General features: G+C 47.6%; 1 protein-coding gene across 7 annotated transcripts in view; it reads left to right on the plus strand.

Moving 5' to 3' along the window:
• Positions 1-19,977, plus strand: part of DCAF1 (DDB1 and CUL4 associated factor 1) — a 928,365-nt gene that overhangs the window by 710,878 nt on the left and 197,510 nt on the right. For all 7 annotated transcript variants that reach the window (XM_078661275.1, XM_078661278.1, XM_078661277.1 and 4 more), the window contains one exon: positions 1,396-1,629. In XM_078661275.1, the coding sequence (XP_078517401.1) occupies positions 1,396-1,629 (234 nt within the window). The remainder of the gene's footprint in view (positions 1-1,395; positions 1,630-19,977) is intronic.

The following is a 19,977-nucleotide window of genomic DNA, read 5'->3' on the forward strand; positions in this document are numbered from 1 at the left end:
TCCAAAGTTGGGTCGGTGTGACGGGCAGAGAGCCCGGGCTTCATCGGGTCAACGTGGCCTCAGGCTGGAGAGGGTTTTAGTGATCTCCGAGACTGTGGATGTTCACTGCGAGGCGGTAAGCGCCGCGGGGCAGGTGATAGTGTTGAAGCTTTGCTGGTTGTGAGATGTTTTGTGAAGCCGATCACTGCAGCAGGGAGGGGTAATATCAGCAGGCGATAATGACAGGAGGGCAGATGTTGGGCGTGTCATGACGAGAGTAACTGATGTGTGGACAGAAGTCGCCATATGGGGTGTGTAGGCTGCCCGGAAGTACCCACTGCGCGCGGGGTGACGATAAAGTAAGAAGTAATTAATGGGCTCATGTATACGTCGTTTAAACACTTCCGAAATGTGCTCAAAGTTTCGAATGCCGCTCGAGATTCCCATTGAAGCAAAGTCACATGGGTGAACATATGTGAGGTCACCAAAAGTCAACACATTGCTAAACATTATTGAATGGAATTGAATTACAATAACTTTTATTTAACTATTAATTATTAAAAAAAATAAAAACCATTGTTATTTGTAATATCAATACATGAAAGTCTTGTAAATACAACACATATTGCATTACAAATGCTATAGGTGTCACATTTTGCGAAAGTTATAACTATTGGCATGGTAAATGACAAAGCTAATAATTTTGCTATTTTCAAAAACAAAACATAAATAAAAAAAATTGTCATTTACAATACCAATAGCTCAAACTTTCCGAATGCGAGACCTATTGCATTGCAAATGCTTGTTCTCTTTTGTTTCTATGGTTGTGATACTACCGAGGCTCCCATTCCGACGACGGGGAATGATACAAAGCATGGGAATCTATGAAAGTTACCAATACTGGGGAACCAAAGTTACAGGTAAGTAACTTGTTTTCTTGTGTGTTTTTATCATTTCATCTAAACAACTTTAGGAATTAAAATATATTTTAATTCTCTATCAAAAGTATCTTTCATATTTACGTTTGGTCCTACCATCCATGCCATGTAATTAGGCAATATCTAACCAGCATTCCTTTCTGCCTTTAAGAAACAACCAAAGTGTGCTAGTGGACGAGACTCTTAAAATCAGATAGGCTTCAACCTTACATCTTGACATTAAAAAAGGATTGAGTAAACATCCTTTTTTCTTCATTACCCATCCAGTTCTAAAAAAATGTATTCAAGTATGTGACTACATGAAATACATCCCAAACCAGATTTGTTTCATACTGTTGGATTAAAAGTACTTGCTTTCACTAGTTTTTGATTTGGATATAACATCTTGCAAGGGTTATAATAGAGTTGTTTTCTTTTACTGTAAAGTTTTACTTAACTCCTGATATGTTCCTTATTTTTCTTTGTCCTGCCCTTCCAGATATACGACATACAAACTGGCCATAATCTTCTGACTCTGTACAACTCTGACCTGGCAAACAACTACAAGCGTAATTGTGCCACCTTCAACCCAACAGATGACCTGGTGCTGAATGATGGGGTGTTATGGGATGTTCGCTCCGCACAGGCGATCCACAAATTCGACAAATTCAACATGAATATCAGTGGCGTCTTCCATCCCAATGGTCTGGAAGTTATTGTCAACACAGAGATCGTATCCTTTACAAAGCTTTTATGGTGGGAATATAAGACTTGCATCCAGATTGGCTTTCCTTTGTAAATACTACTATTTTCTGAGGTATTTGTAGACAATATCGGAGTACACTAAGCAAAGATAAAGTATTAACACCTTGGCTGCAGCGCGAATTCCGCTGCGGTGCTAGACATTCTATTTGCGGGCGTGGCTCGGACGGCCCCCGGCTGTCGTGCGCACACGCCGTCATGAGCACGGAAGGGGTTAATACCAAGAATGACAGTCTCACTTTTCCCAGGGTTCTAAATTTTCAGCAATTCGATTTTCAAGATCCCCCTTTCTGATAACTGTCAAATCTAGTCTTTTATTGAGAGCAAGTTTCAAAGGTCATGGTGAAGAGGGAGTTCCTGCCGGGACACATGAAAGGTGTGAGCAAAAAGCAATGAAATCTAGACACGGGTACTCCCTACTTTTTGAGGGGAGTCTGCGACACATTATGCTATCTGACATTTTGTCTCACCTTATTCTAGCTAATTTATTACTCTGCTGATCCTTTTTCTCTCTCACTCCCAGATTCTTATTCTGACTCTGCTCTCGGGGAGACAGTCTCCTGGGGGCCACAATTTGAAGAGATTAAGTTTCCACTGTAGCCCTCTCCCCCTTCCTCATATGTAAACTCTTTTTCCTCCATTTCCCCACACCTCAGAGCATAACAGACTTGATAGAAGTGGGCAATCTGACAGGATAATAAACTGAGTTATGACACTTGGTCAGTAGCTTACCTGATGTTCAGAGTAAATGTTTAGTTCCCATGACTTTGGCATTAAACTTTTTAAACATTTTTCTGCAAAGTTCATCTCCAATTGTAAAATTAAGTGGATAGCTTGGAAAAAATAGTGGCCCTTTACCATATGGAGACTTGATTTCTCATCACAAGTTATAATAATCGTGTAATCCTTCGCCAAGTGCAGAACTAACAGTAGGGCCCCAATCCACAAGCCCCTTGGAATGCCCACATTCCTACTTAGAAAGGCAGCTCCCCATTAACTCTACTGCAGTGCCCAAGGATCTGTCACAGGCACTATTCCTTCTGTGCTAACCAGTACCATCAGTGTTGATATAGCTGTGTGTCCTGATCCGGACTATGCTAGCTTGGACTTCAGAGATGGAAAGTGCCCAAGTAGATAGATCTTAAAGAGCACTTCCTAGCAAGAGGGCTTGCTTTCGTGTCTTTAAAAAACACCAGTACCTCTGTCAACAAGGATCATATTCCACCGTTCAGTCATGGCCAAAGCTTTGGAAGCACTGTCCATTGAGGCCCGAACGTCTGCTGGAAGTTTTCCAAGCATCTTAAAATGGACATATTATTGTCTACTGATGAATGGCAGAAATCCAGAAACACATATTCCGAGAAAACTTGCACTGGCTGTGCCTACATTCGCAGACACTTTGATACTTGAGGGACAATTGTGAACTTAATTTCCCAAAATGCATCTGGGGTGAATGTATGCTAAAATGCTAGGCAGTGTGCTCCACTGACCTCTCGCTATCCGTGCCATTTGGGAAAATCCAGATTTCTCTTTGCACATACATGTTGTTGCTGAAGGTAATCGTTCCAGCACTAAATCTTCCTGCCTAGGGTGAGATTCAAAGTCTTGATCATTCACTCAAACAATACCGCAACCTTCTCCTAAGTGAAGACATATGAGATGCTCCTTACAGCTCTGCCAGCTGACATTGGGAGCATGAGGGCATGGAACATACTATATTCCTGCTGGTCTTACATAGCACAGGCATCAACAATATCATATAGTACACTGTTAGTAGCCATCTCCACTCATCAGTCAAGGGAGAAAGTCTCCTATAAAATCCTTAAACCCCATCTCCAAGGCCAGGGTCTATCCATCCATATTCCTTTGCCACTCAGTTGAAGAACAAGTGATACCGGTTTGCCTCTTTAAGGGCACTGACTTGTAGCATTGCCACCCTGAAAGCTGTGGAAGTCATGCCAGTCCAATTGTTTTCCCTGCCTCCACCTCTTGTAAATGCCAGAGCCAAAGCAAATCTATAGAACAACTTTAGACCCCTTCTGCTGATTGATCTTCTATGAGCACTTGACACCAATAATCACAATCTTGTTTTGCTGTAAACCTTTTAGTTCTGATGTTGACCTTAAAACTCACATAATAGGGCTGACAGTCAACATTTCCATAAAGAGACTAGAAATGGCCAATCAGTAATTCTAGCTTTTTGTAGCACATCAAAAGAAAATTCTGATGCCTACCTTTGTATTCATTTCTTGGCCTTTTGTTGTTGTATATACACACCACCAACAAGCACTTTGATTGTTTTGCTAAGCATTATACATGATTATCTAAATATTTAATGTGGTACTTGCGTGAATAAATGTCAGCCTTGGACATTGAGGGACTAGTGGTATTCTCAGCATTACGTTGTATGTGGAAAACTTGTTTTTCCCAACTCAAATAACTACATTTCAAACTGAGTCCTTATAAAGCACTGTTACTGGTTATAGAAGGTTACCTGATGTTCATTATAGGCATAGCTGGTTGGCTTTGATGTTTAAATACAGAGCTCAAGTGAAGCACATCAACTGAACTCTCTGGATAATGTCATGTTCTTCACAGTATCTGCATGGACGTTTTTGAGTGGGGTAATGCTGTGAGGAGTGCAGAAGATAATGCTTAATGAAAAGACAGAGATGTGAATGGAATATAAAAGAGAATGGATGCCCCAGGTTGCATCAGGAGGGGGATGAAGGAGAGTTGTTGCAGAGGGTGTCCGTTCACCTTTTTGTCCCTTGATGTTAAGAGTATCTAGAAACCCTCTTGTCTCTGTAGAGATTTTCTGTTGCCAGGCACCCATATTGGCAGCAGGAAGTCTAATAACCACTAGACCTGTTCCAGCGAATCTAGACTTCAGTTTTAATTGGTAACATTTCTGGAACCAAGAGGCTATGAAAAATATGTCAACAGTTCCAGAATATGTAAGGCCTACTTTAACTGATAGGATTAACCCTTGGCCAGGAGAGGAATTGAATTCAAGATCTTTCAAGAATCTACAGGACAGCTGTAAAAGTAATGAAACTTCAGGATCACAGGTATTGTCTTGGCATGAATGGACATGGAAGCCAGGCCACTGCTCCTGGCAGCAAGGATGCTCCAGCTCTTTGTCAGGTTGGTAGATCTTTCTTCTTCCACTGATCTAGCACAAGGTGGCTTCTCAGACACTTCCCAAATTCAATCCTACCTTGGAGACAAAATTGCGATGCCGGCAGAAGTCCCACATATTGAGCTTTATATATTTCTTTCCAACACTTGTGTACCTGTCCTTCTCGGAAATTGAACAGGAGCATTGAATCAAGTAGTGTCTTGAGAGTCTGGTGCTTGTCTTCCTCCAATAGCCAGGCCTGGTTAGCAAGGTGGTCTTTAACTTCCAGATCTTCAGGGCCGCTCATATCCTGGTGGCAGGAAGGGGCATAATCCTGGTGTGGTTGCAGCGATGACAAACAAGTCATGGCGCCAGTCTGCCCCTTGGTATACCAAAGATTTGAAGAATGGAAACAAACATGCAGAGCAGCTGAACCTAAATGGAGGAAGGACTATGATTCGATTGATAAAATCAAATATATAACAGTCTGCAAAGAATACAAAACTCAGATTTTCTCAGCAAAAACCCAATATTTTTCTGATAAAATACGATCTGCCGAAAACTCTACTACAGAATTGTTCAACACTGTGGTCTCACTATTGCATATGGACCAGGACAATTAACTTTGCCTGCATCAATCATTTTGTAATCAGCTGGTTGGCTTATTTTCAATCAATCAATCAATCAATCATAACACTTGTATAGCGCGCTACTCACCCGGAAGGGTCTCAAGGCGCTTGGGGGAAGGGGGCCGCTACTGCTCGAACAGCCAGGTCTTGAGTTGTCTCCTGAAGGCGAGGTTGTCCTGGGTCAGCCGAAGGTGGATGGGGAGGGAGTTCCAAGTCTTGCCCGCCAGGTAGGAGAAGGATCTGCCTCCGGCGGTGGCTCTTCGGATGCATGGTACGGTGGCGAGGGCGAGGCTACCGGATCGTAGCTGGCGGGTGGGCTTGTGGAAGGTCAGGCGGTTGTTGAGGTACTTGGGGCCCAGGTTGTGGAGAGACTGTGTGCGTGGGTGAGGAGCCTGAACGTGATCCTCTTGTTGACGGGGAGCCAGTGCAGGTTCCTCAGGTGGCTGGAGATGTGGCTGCGTCGAGGGATGTACAGGATGAGTCGGGCGGAGGCGTTCTGGATGCGTTGTAGTCTTTTCTGTAGCTTGGCTGTGGTTCCGGCGTAGAGGGTGTTTCCGTAGTCCAGCCGGCTGGTGACGAGGGCCTGGGTGACCGTCTTCCTGGTTTCGATCGGGATCCTTCGGAATATCTTGCGGAGCATGCGGAGGGTGTGAAAGCATGAAGAGGAGACGGCGTTGACTTGTCTGGTCATCGAGAGGGAGGAGTCCAGGATGAAGCCCAGGTTGCGTGCGTGGTCTGTCGGCTTGGGGGCGGTGCCCAGGGCTGGGGGCCACCAGGAGTCGTCCCAGGCTGAGGGTGATGGTCCAAGGATGAGGACTTCCGTCTTGTCTGAGTTCAGTTTCAAGCGGCTGTTCTTCATCCACTCGGCGACGTCTTTCATCCCTTCGTGGAGGCTGGTTCTGGCGATGTCGGGGTCTCTGGTGAGGGAGAGGATCAGCTGGGTGTCGTCGGCGTAGGAGATGATGTTGAGGTTGTGTAGGCGTGCGATGGCTGCGAGAGGTCTCATGTAGACATTGAAGAGGGTGGGGCTGAGTGATGATCCTTGCGGGACGCCGCAGATGACTTCGGTGGCCTTGGAACGAAACGGGGGGAGGCGGACTCTCTGTGTTCTTCCAGCGAGGAACGAGATGATCCACTTCAATGCCTTCTCTTGGATGCCGGTGTTGCTGAGGCGTTGGACTAGGGTGCGGTGGCAGACAGTGTCGAACGCGGCGGAGAGGTCCAGGAGGATGAGTGCCGCTGTTTCCCCGTTGTCGAGGAGGGCTCGGATGTCGTCGGTGGCTGCGATGAGGGCGGTCTCGGTGCTGTGGTTGGCTCTGAAACCGGACTGCGAGGGGTTGGGGGAATCGTTCGTCTTGAGGAAGGCGGCAAGCTGTCTGTTGGCGATCTTCTCGATGACTTTGGCAGGAAAAGGGAGGAGCGAGATGGGGCGGAAGTTTTTGAGGTCGGTGGGGTCCGCTGTTGGTTTCTTCAGTAGGGCGCTGAGCTCGGCATGCTTCCAGCTCTCCGTGAAGGTGGCGGTGTCGAAGGAGGTGTTGATGACGTCTCGGAGTTGGGGTGCGATGGTGGAGTCGGCCCTGTTGAAGACGTGGTGGGGGCAGGGGTCAGTCTGAGATCCGGAGTGGATGGTGTTCATCGTGCGGGCTGTGTCTTCGGTGGTCACTGCGGTCCAGGTGCGGAGGGTCGTGGTGGGTGCGTTGGTTCGACGGTTGGGTGCGAGGATGGTGTGCCGAAGCTGTTGTGGATGTCGGCAATCTTGCGGTGGAAGAACGAGGCGAGGGAGTCGCAGAGATCTTGTGAAGGGGTGATGTCGTTGTTGCCGGTGCTGGGGTTGGAGAACTCCTTGACAATGCTGAAGAGTTCCTTGCTGTCGTGGGCGTTGTTGTCCAGTCGATCCTTTAGTGATTTCTTCTTGGTGGTGCGGATGAGCTGGTGGTGCTTGCGGGTCGCGTGTTTGAGGGTGGTCATGTTGTCAGTGGTCCGGTCGAGGAGCCAGGCTTTCTCGAGGGTGCGGCAGGTCTTCTTGGAGTCCTTGAGTTTGTCGGTGAACCAGGGGGCCTTCTTGCTTCTGGGTTATTTTGCGGCTAACAATAATAAGACTTCTGCTCGACGCAAGGTGGGCTCATCGTTAGCGGAACCACAGACCTACTTTAGTAGAACAAATAATCAGAACGGTGTGAGTAATTTCTCCCCTTCGATGAAGGACAAAGTGGTAGTGTCCAATGCAAGAAAAAGAGCCAACTCCAGACAACAGGAGAGGCCCCACCTCCTAATAAGGAATCAAAACCTATTGACGCTTCTGGGAAAAGGGTAGCTTCTCAAGCAGCCAATTTCTGGCGCATCTCCAACACTCAGGCACTGTTAGTGCGATACGACCGTGCACCCTGGGATGAAATGGAACAACTAATACAATATTTACCTCAGGAACACAAAGCAAAAGCACAAGATCTGGTTCATGAAGGGCAACTTATTGCTAACAATCAAATAAGATGCTCTTTAGATACTGCAGACACCGCTGCTAGAGTTATAAACACTAGTGTCCTTCTAAGAAGGCATGTCTGGCTCCGTATATCTGGTTTTAAAACCGAGGTTTAAACCTCCATTTTAAATACCCCATTCAATAAAGAACCTCTATTTGGCCCAGTGGTAGATTCTTCACTTGAGAAAATGAAGAAAGACACTGAGGTAGCCAAATCTATGGGAGCCCTTCAGTCCACACAGGGTCGTGTTTCCTTTTGACGTTCCTTGTATCGTGGAGGTCCCAAGAGCACCTCATCAGAAGCTACCTCCTTCTTAAAGGGCAATAACCAACCCTCTTCATCTAAGGGTTATTTCATGGGAGGTTACATGGGTAACAACGGTAAGGGCAGGAGCCAGGTTTGAAACACACGCACCTCCCCTGCCAACACAGAGCAGTGACTTCCCCCTCGACCTCTCAATACCTGTTAGGGGAAGACTGTCAGATTTTTCTACAAATCTGGCAAGCAAGAACAGACAATTGGGTACTCCAAATTATCCGTTCTGGTTACTGCCTGGAATTTATTAACACGCCTCCAAATATTCCACTAAAGCCCCACAAACTATCACCAGACCATCTACACCTCCTCAAACAAGAGGTTCAGTCTCTACTTCTAAAAGGGGCTATAGAGCCTGTGCCGCCCCAACATCTCGGGTTGGGCGTATACTCCTTTTATTTCCTAATTCCCAAAAAAAGACGGTTCTCTCAGACCAATTTTAGATCTCAGAGAACTCAACCGGTACATTCAGTCAGACCATTTCCGCATGGTGACACTTCAACAGGTACTTCCTCTACTATAAACAAGTTCACCCTGCTCATCGCAAATTCCTCAGGTTTGTTGTGGCGGGTCAACACTATCAGTTCAGGGTACTCCCATTCGGAGTCATCACCGCCCCCAGAGTTTTCACAAAGTGTCTGGCGGAAGTAGCCGCTCACCTAAGGAGACAAAAGATTCACATATTCCTGTACTTAGATGACTGGCTTATCAAAGCCAACACGTACCAACAAAGTCTGCAGCACACTTTCAGGACAATTTGGTTACTGCATCAACTAGGGTTCACAATCAATGTGCCAAAGTCACATCTCCAACCAACCAATACAAATGACTACCTAGGAGCCACAATAGATACTCAAACTCTCACTTTTCCACGCTCAGCCAGAATTCAAAATATTCATGCTTTAGTTCTCCGCTTTCAGTCCAACCCCTGGAATCCAGCTCGAACTTGCATGCAGCTACTGGGAATGATGTCCTGCATCATGATTGTTCCCCATGCGAGACTGCGCATGCGTCCACTTCAAGAATGCTTAGCCAGTCCGTGGAACCAGTCACAAGGTCTATTGACCGATCGAGTGTTGGTAAGCGGTCGTACTCCACGTTCTATGCAGTGGTGGAAAACACAAAATTTATCAAAAGGATGGTTGTTCATAAGCCTGGTTCCACAGATAGTGCGGACGCGTCCCTTACTGGCTGGAGAGCTAATCTACAACAGCACACAGTGCAAGGCATGTGGAGCCAACCACAGAAGTTGCTCCACATCAATCACCTAGAGCTGCTTGCAATATTCCTAGCACTCAAAGCGTTTCAAACTCACCTAGAGGGCAAAGCTGTCCTAATTTGTACAGACTACATGACCACCATGTAATACTTACAAAAATCTGGGGGGGGGGCTCCAACTGTCCCAATTAGCCCAAGACATCTGGAGGTGGGCTATTCACCAAAAAATGTGTCTCCTAGCGGAACACGTCCCAGGAACCAGATTGCAGATCTCAGCAGACAGAGACAGCAAATACATGAATGGGAACTCCACCTTTGGGTCCTCCTTCCATACTTTCAAAGTTGGGAAGTCCCTCACATAGATCTTTTCGCCACATACCAAAACGCAAAATGCCCAAGCTTCGCGTCCAGGTATCCACACCCATTGTCCAAAGGCAATGCACTATGGATGAATTGGTCAGAGATGGAATATGCTACTTACCGGTATGCATCTGTTCTTGGCATGTAGGGCTGCTGACATTCATATCTGTGCATAGATCGCCGCCTAGTGTTGGGTCCGGATGATTGCACCTTGTTGTCCTGGAAGAGTCTTCTAAGTATTACGAGATAGGTGACTCCTCCCCTGGACAACCGCCTAGTGTTGGGTCCGGATGATTGCACCTTGTTGTCCTGGAAGAGTCTTCGAAGTATTACGAGATAGGTGACTCCTCCCCTGAACTACAGTGCGCATAGGCATCTTCTCCATCCTCAGATTGTTTTTCGCCATTGTGGCAGAGATGGAGTATAGCAAAGTAAGAGATGGCCATGCAAAAGATAATATTGCAAGAGAGAATACTGCAGCTGCAACAGGCACCGGGGAGGAGGGTGGGCGATATGAATGTCAGCAGCCCTACATGCCAAGAACAGATGCATACTGGTAAGTAGCATATTCCGTTCGAGGCATGTGGGCTGCTGAATTCATATCTGTGCATAGACTGTATAGCAGTGTCTCCTCTAGCGTTGGTTACCTGTACCAGCTGCAGCTGTCTGAAAAAGGGTTTTAAGGACAGCCTGGCCTACAGCAGCTTGCTGCTTTGATTGCATGTCTACACAATAGTGTTTAGTGAAAGTGTGTATGGTAGACCATGTTGCTACCCTACATATGTCTTCAAGGGGAATATTCCCTAGGAAAGCCATGGATGCCCCCATTTTGCGCGTAGAGTGTGCTCTTGGGGGAACTGTTACAGTGCGTTTAGCTTTTTGATAGCATATCTGAATGCATTTAACTATCCATCTGGCTATTCCTGATTTTGAGATGGGATTACCTTTATGTTGTGGGGAAAAAGCAACAAACAGTTGCTTTGTTTTTCGAAATGATTTAGTCCTGTCAACATAATATAGCAGAGCTCTTCTTACATCTAGTGTGTGTAGGGCTCTTTCGGCTACTGACTGTGGGTTTTGGAAGAAAACTGGCAGTTCTATTGATTGTTTGATATGGAAAGTGGATATGACTTTTGGCATAAACTTAGGGTTTGTCCTAAGTACTACCCTATTTGCATGTACTTGCATGAAGGGTTCTTGAATTGTTAGTGCTTGAAGCTCACTCGCCTGAGGGAGGTAATGGCAATCAAGAATGCCACCTTCCATGTTAGAAATTGCAATTCACATGAGTGAAGTGGTTCGAAAGTAGGACCCATAAGTCTGGTAAGTACCAAATTTAAGTTCCAGACTGGTGAAGGTGGGTGTTTTGGAGGGAATATCCTTTTAAGACCCTCCATAAAAGCCTTGATTGGTGGTACCCTTAACAGGGAAAGGTGTTGCCTGTTTTGGAGAAATGCTGCTATAGCAGCAAGATGTAGCCTTATAGAAGAGTATGCTAGATTGCATCTTTGAAGATGCAAGAGGTAACAGATAATGTTTTTGATGGAAGCATTCAATGGATTGATTTGGTTATTGTTGCAATAGATTACAAATCTTTTCCATTTAGCTGCATAGCATGCTCTAGTAGGTGGCATTCTTGCCTCCTTGATAATGTTCATGCAATCAGGAGGTAGGTTAAGGTGTTCGAACTCTAAGACCTCAGGAGCCAGATCGCTAGGTTCATCTGATTGGGATCTGGATGTTGTATTTCTCCATGGTTCGGAGTTAAAAGATGGGGCGAGAGGCGCAGTTTTTAAAGGGGAACTACTGAGAGTTCCAGGAGTGTTGTGTACCATGGCTGTCTTGCCCATGTGAGAGCAACCTGGATCATTGTGAGTGACTGCTGACGTAGTTTGCGTGCCACCAGCAGAATCAGTGGAGTTGGCGGAAAAGCGTACGCAAATCTGCCTGGCCAGTTCATCCATATCGCATTGCCCTGTGACAACGGATGTGGGAACCTGGCGGCAAAGTACTGGCATTTTGAGTTTTCGTTTGTGGCAAACAGATCTATTTCTGGGTGCCCCCATTTCTGGAAGAATGGTTGGAGAACTTGCGGGTGAATCTCCCATTTGTGTAGCTGTTTGCTGCGTCTGCTTAGCAGATCCGCTACTTGATTCTTTCCCTGGCAGGTGTTCTGCTAGGAGAAAAATGTTTCTTGGAATTGTCCACCTCCATATGCTCTGTGCTAAGTGGGACAGCTGTGGAGAGTGTGTCCCTCCTTGTTTCTGGATGAAGTACATGGCTGTCATGTTGTCCGTCCGGATCAACGCGGCCTTGTTGTACAAGTATTTATGGAATGCTTTTACTGCCAGAAATATTGCTAGCAACTCCAAGTGGTTGATATGCAGTTTCTTTTGTTTTACTGTCCAGAGCCCTTGGACTGTGTATTAAAGTAAGTGGGCTCCCCAGCCTGTCAGTGATGCGTCCGCTGTTAGTACTAGTTGTAGAACCGGCTCTTGGAACAGTCCCCCCTTGGAAAGGTTTTTTTCGGTTCCACCACTGCAGAGAGTTGTAGGCGCGACTGTCTACCAACACTAGGTCCTTCAGTTGTCCTTGAGCTTGGTTCCACTGCCGTGCTAGGCATTCTTGCAGTGGACGCATTTGAAGTCTGGCATGAGGGACAATGACTATGCAGGAGGTCATCATGCCTATGAGCTGCATGAACACTCAGGCTGGCAAAGAGTGTTGTGGCCGAAATTTTTGAATGAGAGTTTGCATGTTGGCTATCCTGGCTGAATTTGGGTATGCCTTTGCTACTGAGGTGTCACTGTAGCTCCCAGATATTGCTGTATGTGGGAGGGTTGTAGATGCGATTTTGGCTAGTTTATGGAAAAATCCAGGCTGTGTAGCAATTAGAGTGTCTGAGATGTATGGCTTGCACAGTGCGTGTACGAGTTTGCTTTTATGAGCCAATCATCCAGGTATGGAAACACGTGGATGTGTTGCCTTCTGAGGTGTGCAGCTACTACCGCTAGACATTTTGTGAATACTCTTGGGGCTGTGGTTACCCCGAAGGGGAGAACCTTGAACTGAAAATGTTGACCTTCTATTGTGAACCTGAGGTATTTCCTGTGAGCTGGATGTATAGGCATGTGAAAATATGCGTCCTTGAGGTCTAATGTTGCTAGGTAGTCGCCTTGCTGGAGTAACGGGAGTACTTGTTGTAGAGTGATCATGTGGAAGTGCTCCGAGAGTATGTATTGGTTTAGCGGTCTGAGGTCCAATGTTGGTCTGAGGGACCCGTCCTTTTTGGGGATAATGAAGTATAGCGAGTATACTCCTGTCCCTTGGTGTTGAATAGGGACTGGCTCTATGGCCCCCTTTTCTAGCATGGATTTCACCTCTTGTTGTAACAGGGTGATGTGTTCTTTGGACATAGGATGGTGTTTGGGTGGTATGTTGGGTGGAGTAAAAGTGAGTTCCAGGCAATAACCACACTGGATAATTTGTCTCACCCACCTGTCTGTGGTAATTGCGTTCTAGACTGGTAGGAATTGTTTGACTCTGCCTCCGACTGGTGTTAGATGGTCTGGAGGGAGTATGATGAAGTCACTGTTTGGTGGCAGTGGAGGCTCTGGTGTTATTGCCGCCACGTCCTCTGCTCTTGTTATTTTTGCCCCTATAACCTCCCCTGTTAGAGCCTTTGTTAAAGGAACTTTGGGTGTTGCTTTTATATGTAGAGGAAGTCTGTGAAGTGTTGCCTCGTGCGGTGCCTCTGTAGGAGGAGGGACGAAAGGAACCTCTGTGTTGTTGAAACTGCAGTGTGCCCATAGATTTAGCAGTTTCGGTATCTTCTTTCATTTTATCTAAAATGGTGTCTACTGCAGGGCCAAACAGGAAGTCTTGATTAACTGGTTGGTTGAGGATGGTGGATTGCACCTCATTCTTAAAACCAGAGATGCGTAGCCACGCGTGTCTGCGTAGTAATACACTGGTATTAATGGATCTGGCTGCTGTGTCGGCTGCGTCAAGCGCACATTTAATGGAGTCATTGGTAATAAATTTGCCTTTTTGAATGAGGTGATTAGCCTGAGCTTTGTAAGGTTCTAGTAGGTGTTGCATGAAACCCTCAAGCTGGTCATAGTGTGCTCTATCGTAGCGAGCTAGTAGAGCCTGTGTGTTTGCGATACTCCATGAATTAGAAGCCTGTGAGGCCACTCTTTTGCCTGAGGCTTCCAATATTTTAGACTCCTTGTCAGGAGGTGGAGCATCTCCTGTAGTTTGCGAGTTTGCTCTTTTGCAAGCGTTTGCTACTACCAGTGAGTCTAGAGGCAACTGGCCTTTAATATAGGCAGGGTCTGTAGGGGCCTCTTTATATTTTCTTTCAATCCTGGGATTGAGTACACGTGCTCTGGCTGGATCTTTAAATATATCTGGTGCGTGTTTTAGTACCCCTTTTAGCATAGGAAGTGTTCTGACATTTTTCTCAGAGGTAGGAAAAGTGTCGAATAGACAGTCTTCTTCTACTGGGTCAGTGTGCATGTCGACCTTGTGGTATTTTGCTGCCCTATCTAGCAGTTGGTTAAAGACAATGGTGTCGTCTGTAGGCGGCGGCTTTGTAGGGTATGGGGAGGCATCGGGGATGGGTTGTGTGGCGTATGGATCATTCTGATCCTCCCATGTGTCATCTTGTGGATGTGGATCCTCTGGTTGATTAAAGTCATCTTGAGGATCTTCCCCCATGTTATCCTAATCATTATAGTCAGAATGTGTAGGGGAGTAGGGCACAAAAGGCATATTGGGATAGAAAGGAGGAGTAGTAAAGGGCCTAGAGGGAGAAGTCCCGAAGTCCTTTTTCTTCGGAGGAACAGGGGAAGGACTGTCTGTGTCCAGTGGTCTCTTTTTTCGGTAATAAACTGTAACCATGCCAGTCTCAGGGTTTATATACAGTTTAGATTGTTCCTCTGATTCCGGATCGGGATGGAAGAGTTCTTCTTCCACTGTCCGTGTCTTTGGCGCCGATGTTTTTGGCTTACTGACGTGTTTTTGACTTTCTGGCTTGAGGGCCTTCAGTTGTGGAGTCTTTTTCGGCTCGACCGTTGCTTTGGGGTCGGTAACCTTATTAGGTTCGACGTTTTTTGTTGGTTTAGCGTCTTTTTCGGCTCGCTGTCTGTCTTTGGGTCGACGCCCTGTTTCGGATCGACTAGAGCTTTTGGATCGATACGCTTTTTATGCTCGACAGATTTCTTAGGCTCAATCTCCTTTGTCGACTCGATGACTTTTTTCGGTTCCACAGGTTTTGTAGTGTGATCGTGATTTGTTGATCTCCACTCTTTTTAGGTTCGACGGCCTTCTTTGGGTTGTGTGTTCCTTTTGGATCGACGACCCGCTTTGGTACAAGGCTTTTCTTCGGCTCGACGCCCTTCAGCTCGATAACCTTTTTGGGTTGGGCGACCTTCTTTGGTTCGACCACCTTCTTCGGGTCAACGACTTTTGGCTCAAGGCCTTTCTTCGGTTCGACGACCTTTGGCTCTACGGCCCTCTTTGGTTCGGCGACCTTTGGTTCGACGACCTTCTTGGGGAGAACGTTACTTGGACCTGGGCTATCGGAAGGCTTTGTTTTTGGCTTCGGAGCCGAGCCGCAAGGCGGGGCTTTTGAAGGAGCTTGTCAATCTCGGCTAAGGCCTTTAGGCGATGCTTCAACCGGAGCCTTCGGTTTCGGGACAAGCGGCGTTGGGGGCTGAGAACTCACGATTTGCCCCGGTGGGATCTCGTCGTCGGAGTCCGACTGGTCCTCGACGGTGACGATCTCTAAATCCGAGTCCGCCGCTTCTGGTAGGTTGTGTTCATCGTCGAAGATGTTCTCCGGTGCCGGTCGCTGCATCTCTTGCCTAGCGGCCCGTCGAATTCGGATGGTTTTCTTAGAACGGAATTGGGCACAAGCTGGGGAATTTTCTTCGTTGTGCTCTGGTGACAAGCACTTGTTGCATACTGTATGTTTGTCAGTATTCGGGAATTTGGAGTGGCATTGTGGGCACCTTTTGAACGGACTCCTTTTCATCGACAGCAGGCCCGCGTGGCGTCGAAAGGCCCAACGGCCCGCGTCGCCGACCGGATCAAGATGGAAAGTTTGGTCGAGTCAAGAAGTACCGAGCGAGAACAATACCGTCGAAGTCGAAGGCCTTTTGGCCTTTTAATGAAGTTTAGTTTTGGTTCCGAAGTTGGAGTAGAGGAATAACATCCGAACCCAATGGCGGAAAAAAACAATCTGAGGATGGAGAAGATGCCCATGCACACTGTAGTCCAGGGGAGGAGTCACCTATCTCGTGATACTTCAAAGACTCTTCCGGGACAGCAAGGTGCAATCATCCGGACCCAACACTAGGCGGCGATCTATGCACAGATATGAATTCAGCAGCCCACATGTGCAAACATTTGTTTACGCTTTTCCACCTCTCCCACTCATTCCATTAGTGGTTCGGAAACTCAGCCAAGCGTCCCTGACACTAATCCTAGTTGCCTCCACGTGGGCACGTCAGCCTTGGTTCACAACCCTCTTGGAACTCTCAGTAGTTCCTCACCAGAAACTACGTCTTACACCCAATCTTCTCAGACACAGCCATGGAGACATAAGACATCCAGATCAAAGTCAACTCAATCTGGCGATCTGGCTCCTGAAGTTTTAGAGCTTGGCTATCTGAATCTACCACCAGGCTGCATGAATATTATCAAGGAGGCTAGACGGCCTACCACAAGAGCCTGCTATGCAGCTAAGTGGAAGCGGTTTGTGATGTATGTGAGAAGTTGGCCTGATATATGATGCTCACTAATTCTAGTGATCACCTTGTATCAGTCCAAACAACCCCTTATGGTGATTGGTTGTAAGTCAACCTGATAGACCAGCTATCCTAGTAGCGTGGACAAAAGCAGTCTTTAGGCTAAACTCTTTTGGCACGTGAAGCCAGCTGTTTTACCACAATATAACCCCTTGGATACCAGATGAAAGGACACCACACAGGTTGTTATGAAAATAAACGATATATTTATTAATAACAACACCTCTGAACTCTTTATGAGGTCAGAGGGCTAAGCACATGACAATACTACAAAAGAAATACGAGTTCGCACAATATCTATACAAGTGCCTTAGGGGCACGACAAACCATATACTCAAAACAATGGAATGCGAGGAAGGCAAATACTGTAAGGAGATCCAGAGGCTGGAGGATCGGTGGGACTATGCTACAAACTAGGTAAGTAAGGAGCAGGAGGCCCACGGGACTCACGTGCAGAGTGGAAACTCTCACTCAGGATGCGTACCAACGTCTATGGATGCTACAGTTTACAAAGTTACGGATTCCGGACGAACCCGGCTGGATGGAGGGAAAACAACAGTGGACCTGGACACTAGAATAGTGGACTCAGACTTCAGCACCTAGAAGCTTTAGTTACCTAACCCACAGTCTGCGGGTGCATAGGGCTGAAGTTGCGTCGGGTTTGCTGTGTTGATCCCGGTGATGCCTGAAACAAGAAGTTGCTGGCAGGCAGCCAGATGGAGGAGTCCGGTGGTTCCAAGGATGGAACTAGGAAGAAGGAAGTCCTGAAAAGGAAGAGGACAGAGTCTTGGTCACTAGCCAGTGACGGTGCTGGAACCAGGAGGGAACCAGATGCTGTCGCCGCGTTCAGGTGAAGGAAGGGTCGCTTCTCTCTGTAGCTGCGCGGACCAGGAGCTGTTCTTCACGACCAGGCTGGAGGCACGAGCTGTCCCACGTAGTCTGCTGCTGTTGGCGGTGTCGGATCGTTGATCTGGCCAACAGGCCTTGGCTAATGCAAGCCACGCGGTGGAACAAAGATGGCGTCTGGTGTGGACCAGGAGGATCCAGGGTGCTTCTCTTTTACAAGGAAGCAAGGGCCAGTCTGGGGGACCAGACTAGCAGTGTCGAAATCTTCGGGTCGTTGTCTCAGAGGTCGCTAACCAGCCGGCAAGTGACCAGACAACAGGAAGGGCAGCAACCAGGCAAAAGGGCCCCACGCAGATCACCGGGATGCTGGGGGCCTGGTCTTTGGTGCAGGAGCTGCGTCGGTGTGGGGCTTCTCAGTCCCCAATGCACTCACTCGAGGAACCCTCAGGGGTCGTGCTGGAAGCGCTGTGCAGGTTTCTTCAAGATGGCCGTCTCCACGTTGCTCGTCGCACCCACGGGTCCCAGCTGTGCTGTGGATGTGGGTAGAGGTCAGAGAGGTCTGGAGGTCCGGGTCTTGTCGAGCTGGGTCGTCGGATTCCGGGATGGAAGGACTTTGCAGCAAACCGCACAGGAACTTGATGGTGCCTGCGAAGCAGGATGGTCACTCCCTGACCATAGGGGAGATTCTTCAGTCTTCTGGTGTCCAGGAGGTCGAAGGTCAAGAGTTCTTCGTGGAAGTTGTCAAGAGTAATCTAATCTGGAATGGGACCAGCTCCTACCTTTATTCAGCTAAAGGGGGCTGCACTACGACTAGGTCCCTCCCCTGGGTGGGACCAGGAAGGGGGGTGGTTACACCCCCTATCCTTTGTCCAGTTTCTCGCCAGAGCTGGGGCTGGAGTGCCCCAGCAACTGGTTGGAACTGGTGTATGCACAGGGCACCTTGTGTGCCCCAGGCATGTCTCATTCCTTTCAGCCTTGGCCTACCTAATACACAAAATCCTGTCTGGGGTGGTGCTAGCACCTCCCAAGGCAGGAAACGCTTTGTCTGGGTCTCCCTTGCTGGAAGGACTCCCAGCAGCAGGAGGTCAGACTTGTGTCTGTGGTGGCAGCATCCATTTTGTGATGCTGAGGCTCGAGTTAACTTTAACCGGGGTTTACAGTTACATACATGTCGTGTCCCTCTAGAAGGGTGGAATGCTAACCCCGTCGCCAGAATTGGCGAGGGGTTAGTATTCCAATTCGTATGACACCTTACTCGACATGTTTTGATAATGCTATGCCAAAGTTAGCATTTAACCGCGAGGATTATAATGCACTTAAGAGTATATGGTATAGCGTTATCATGGAACAGCTATAAAGACTTGGTTCCGCAAGCTGCAAACGGGCTCAGCTCATGCCAGAGCACCATCTCACATAATTCCAAGCACTCTGCCTTCAGGATTGATAAGGCCTGCCATAGGAGTGACTGATAGGAATATATGTGTCCATTTTAGGGTTAGATATAGGAATACTATATCTAAAGCAAAGGGTGATTACACCACTGTAACGACCTGGGGTTGCCCCAAACATTGGTATGTGGTCCAGCTACAAAGACAAAAAGGTCAAACTCTACCTCTAACCCATTGTACCCTCTGCAGAATATCGACACGAACATAGACTTTCAAACAGAACACTGGCCCTTTAAGGAGGATTGGGAATTCCAATGGGAGGAGTCACGTCAGGACACGGAGACGTTTTATGCCACAGAGTACGAATCAGGGCTGTTCTTGTTCACCCAGGAGGAGGAGACGGAGAAGCGGAGCGGAGTAGGAGAGAGCGTCGAAGCAGAGCGGAGTGCGGAGACGAGGGACGAGACGAGGGCAGGAGTCGTTGCAGGAAAGAGTGAGAACGAGAAGCCAGGAGGCCACCGACACCACGAGCCGCCCAGCCATACACCCGCGGGAGGTGTATGGCTCAGCCAGGTACGTGACATACTCCGGGGCTGGGTCAAAGGCAAAACTACGAGTACCGACGTACCCTGAGGCATCCCCTCCCAATCTTGGTGTACCCTTTCCTGAGCACTAATTCCCCATCACGTCGACATCTAAGTTAGGTGTGTTGCACCGGTAGGGTGACCCTCACTCCCTTTCCCCTGTAAGCAAGTATAACGTGTGGATAGAACACTGATACCTGCTATCTTTCTCTCCCTGTGCACTCAACCGAGCTGCAAGACGGAGATTGACGAGCCTGTTCCGCGAAGAAGACTCGACAGGGGACACCGAGCCTCGGCAGCGGAATCTGGGATCAGAAAAGCCGCGAGAAGTCGTTCACCAAGGGGGAAGTTAACATCTAAAAAAAGAAAAGTTCAGACACTTTGTATCTGAAAATAAACCCTACGAAAACTAAGATCAGCGTCTTGCCTATTCCTCCCGCACCCGTAACAGTGGTGGAGAATGGGGGCATAGGCACCATCTGTGGAGTGAAGATGGAAACAGTAGTACAACAGTTAGTGAAAGGACAAGAGCGGATCGAGTGGGTAATAGAACAGCACTTAGT

This window comes from Lissotriton helveticus, chromosome 9 (assembly GCF_964261635.1).
Source record: "Lissotriton helveticus chromosome 9, aLisHel1.1, whole genome shotgun sequence".
Classification (NCBI taxonomy): Eukaryota; Metazoa; Chordata; class Amphibia; order Caudata; family Salamandridae; genus Lissotriton; species Lissotriton helveticus.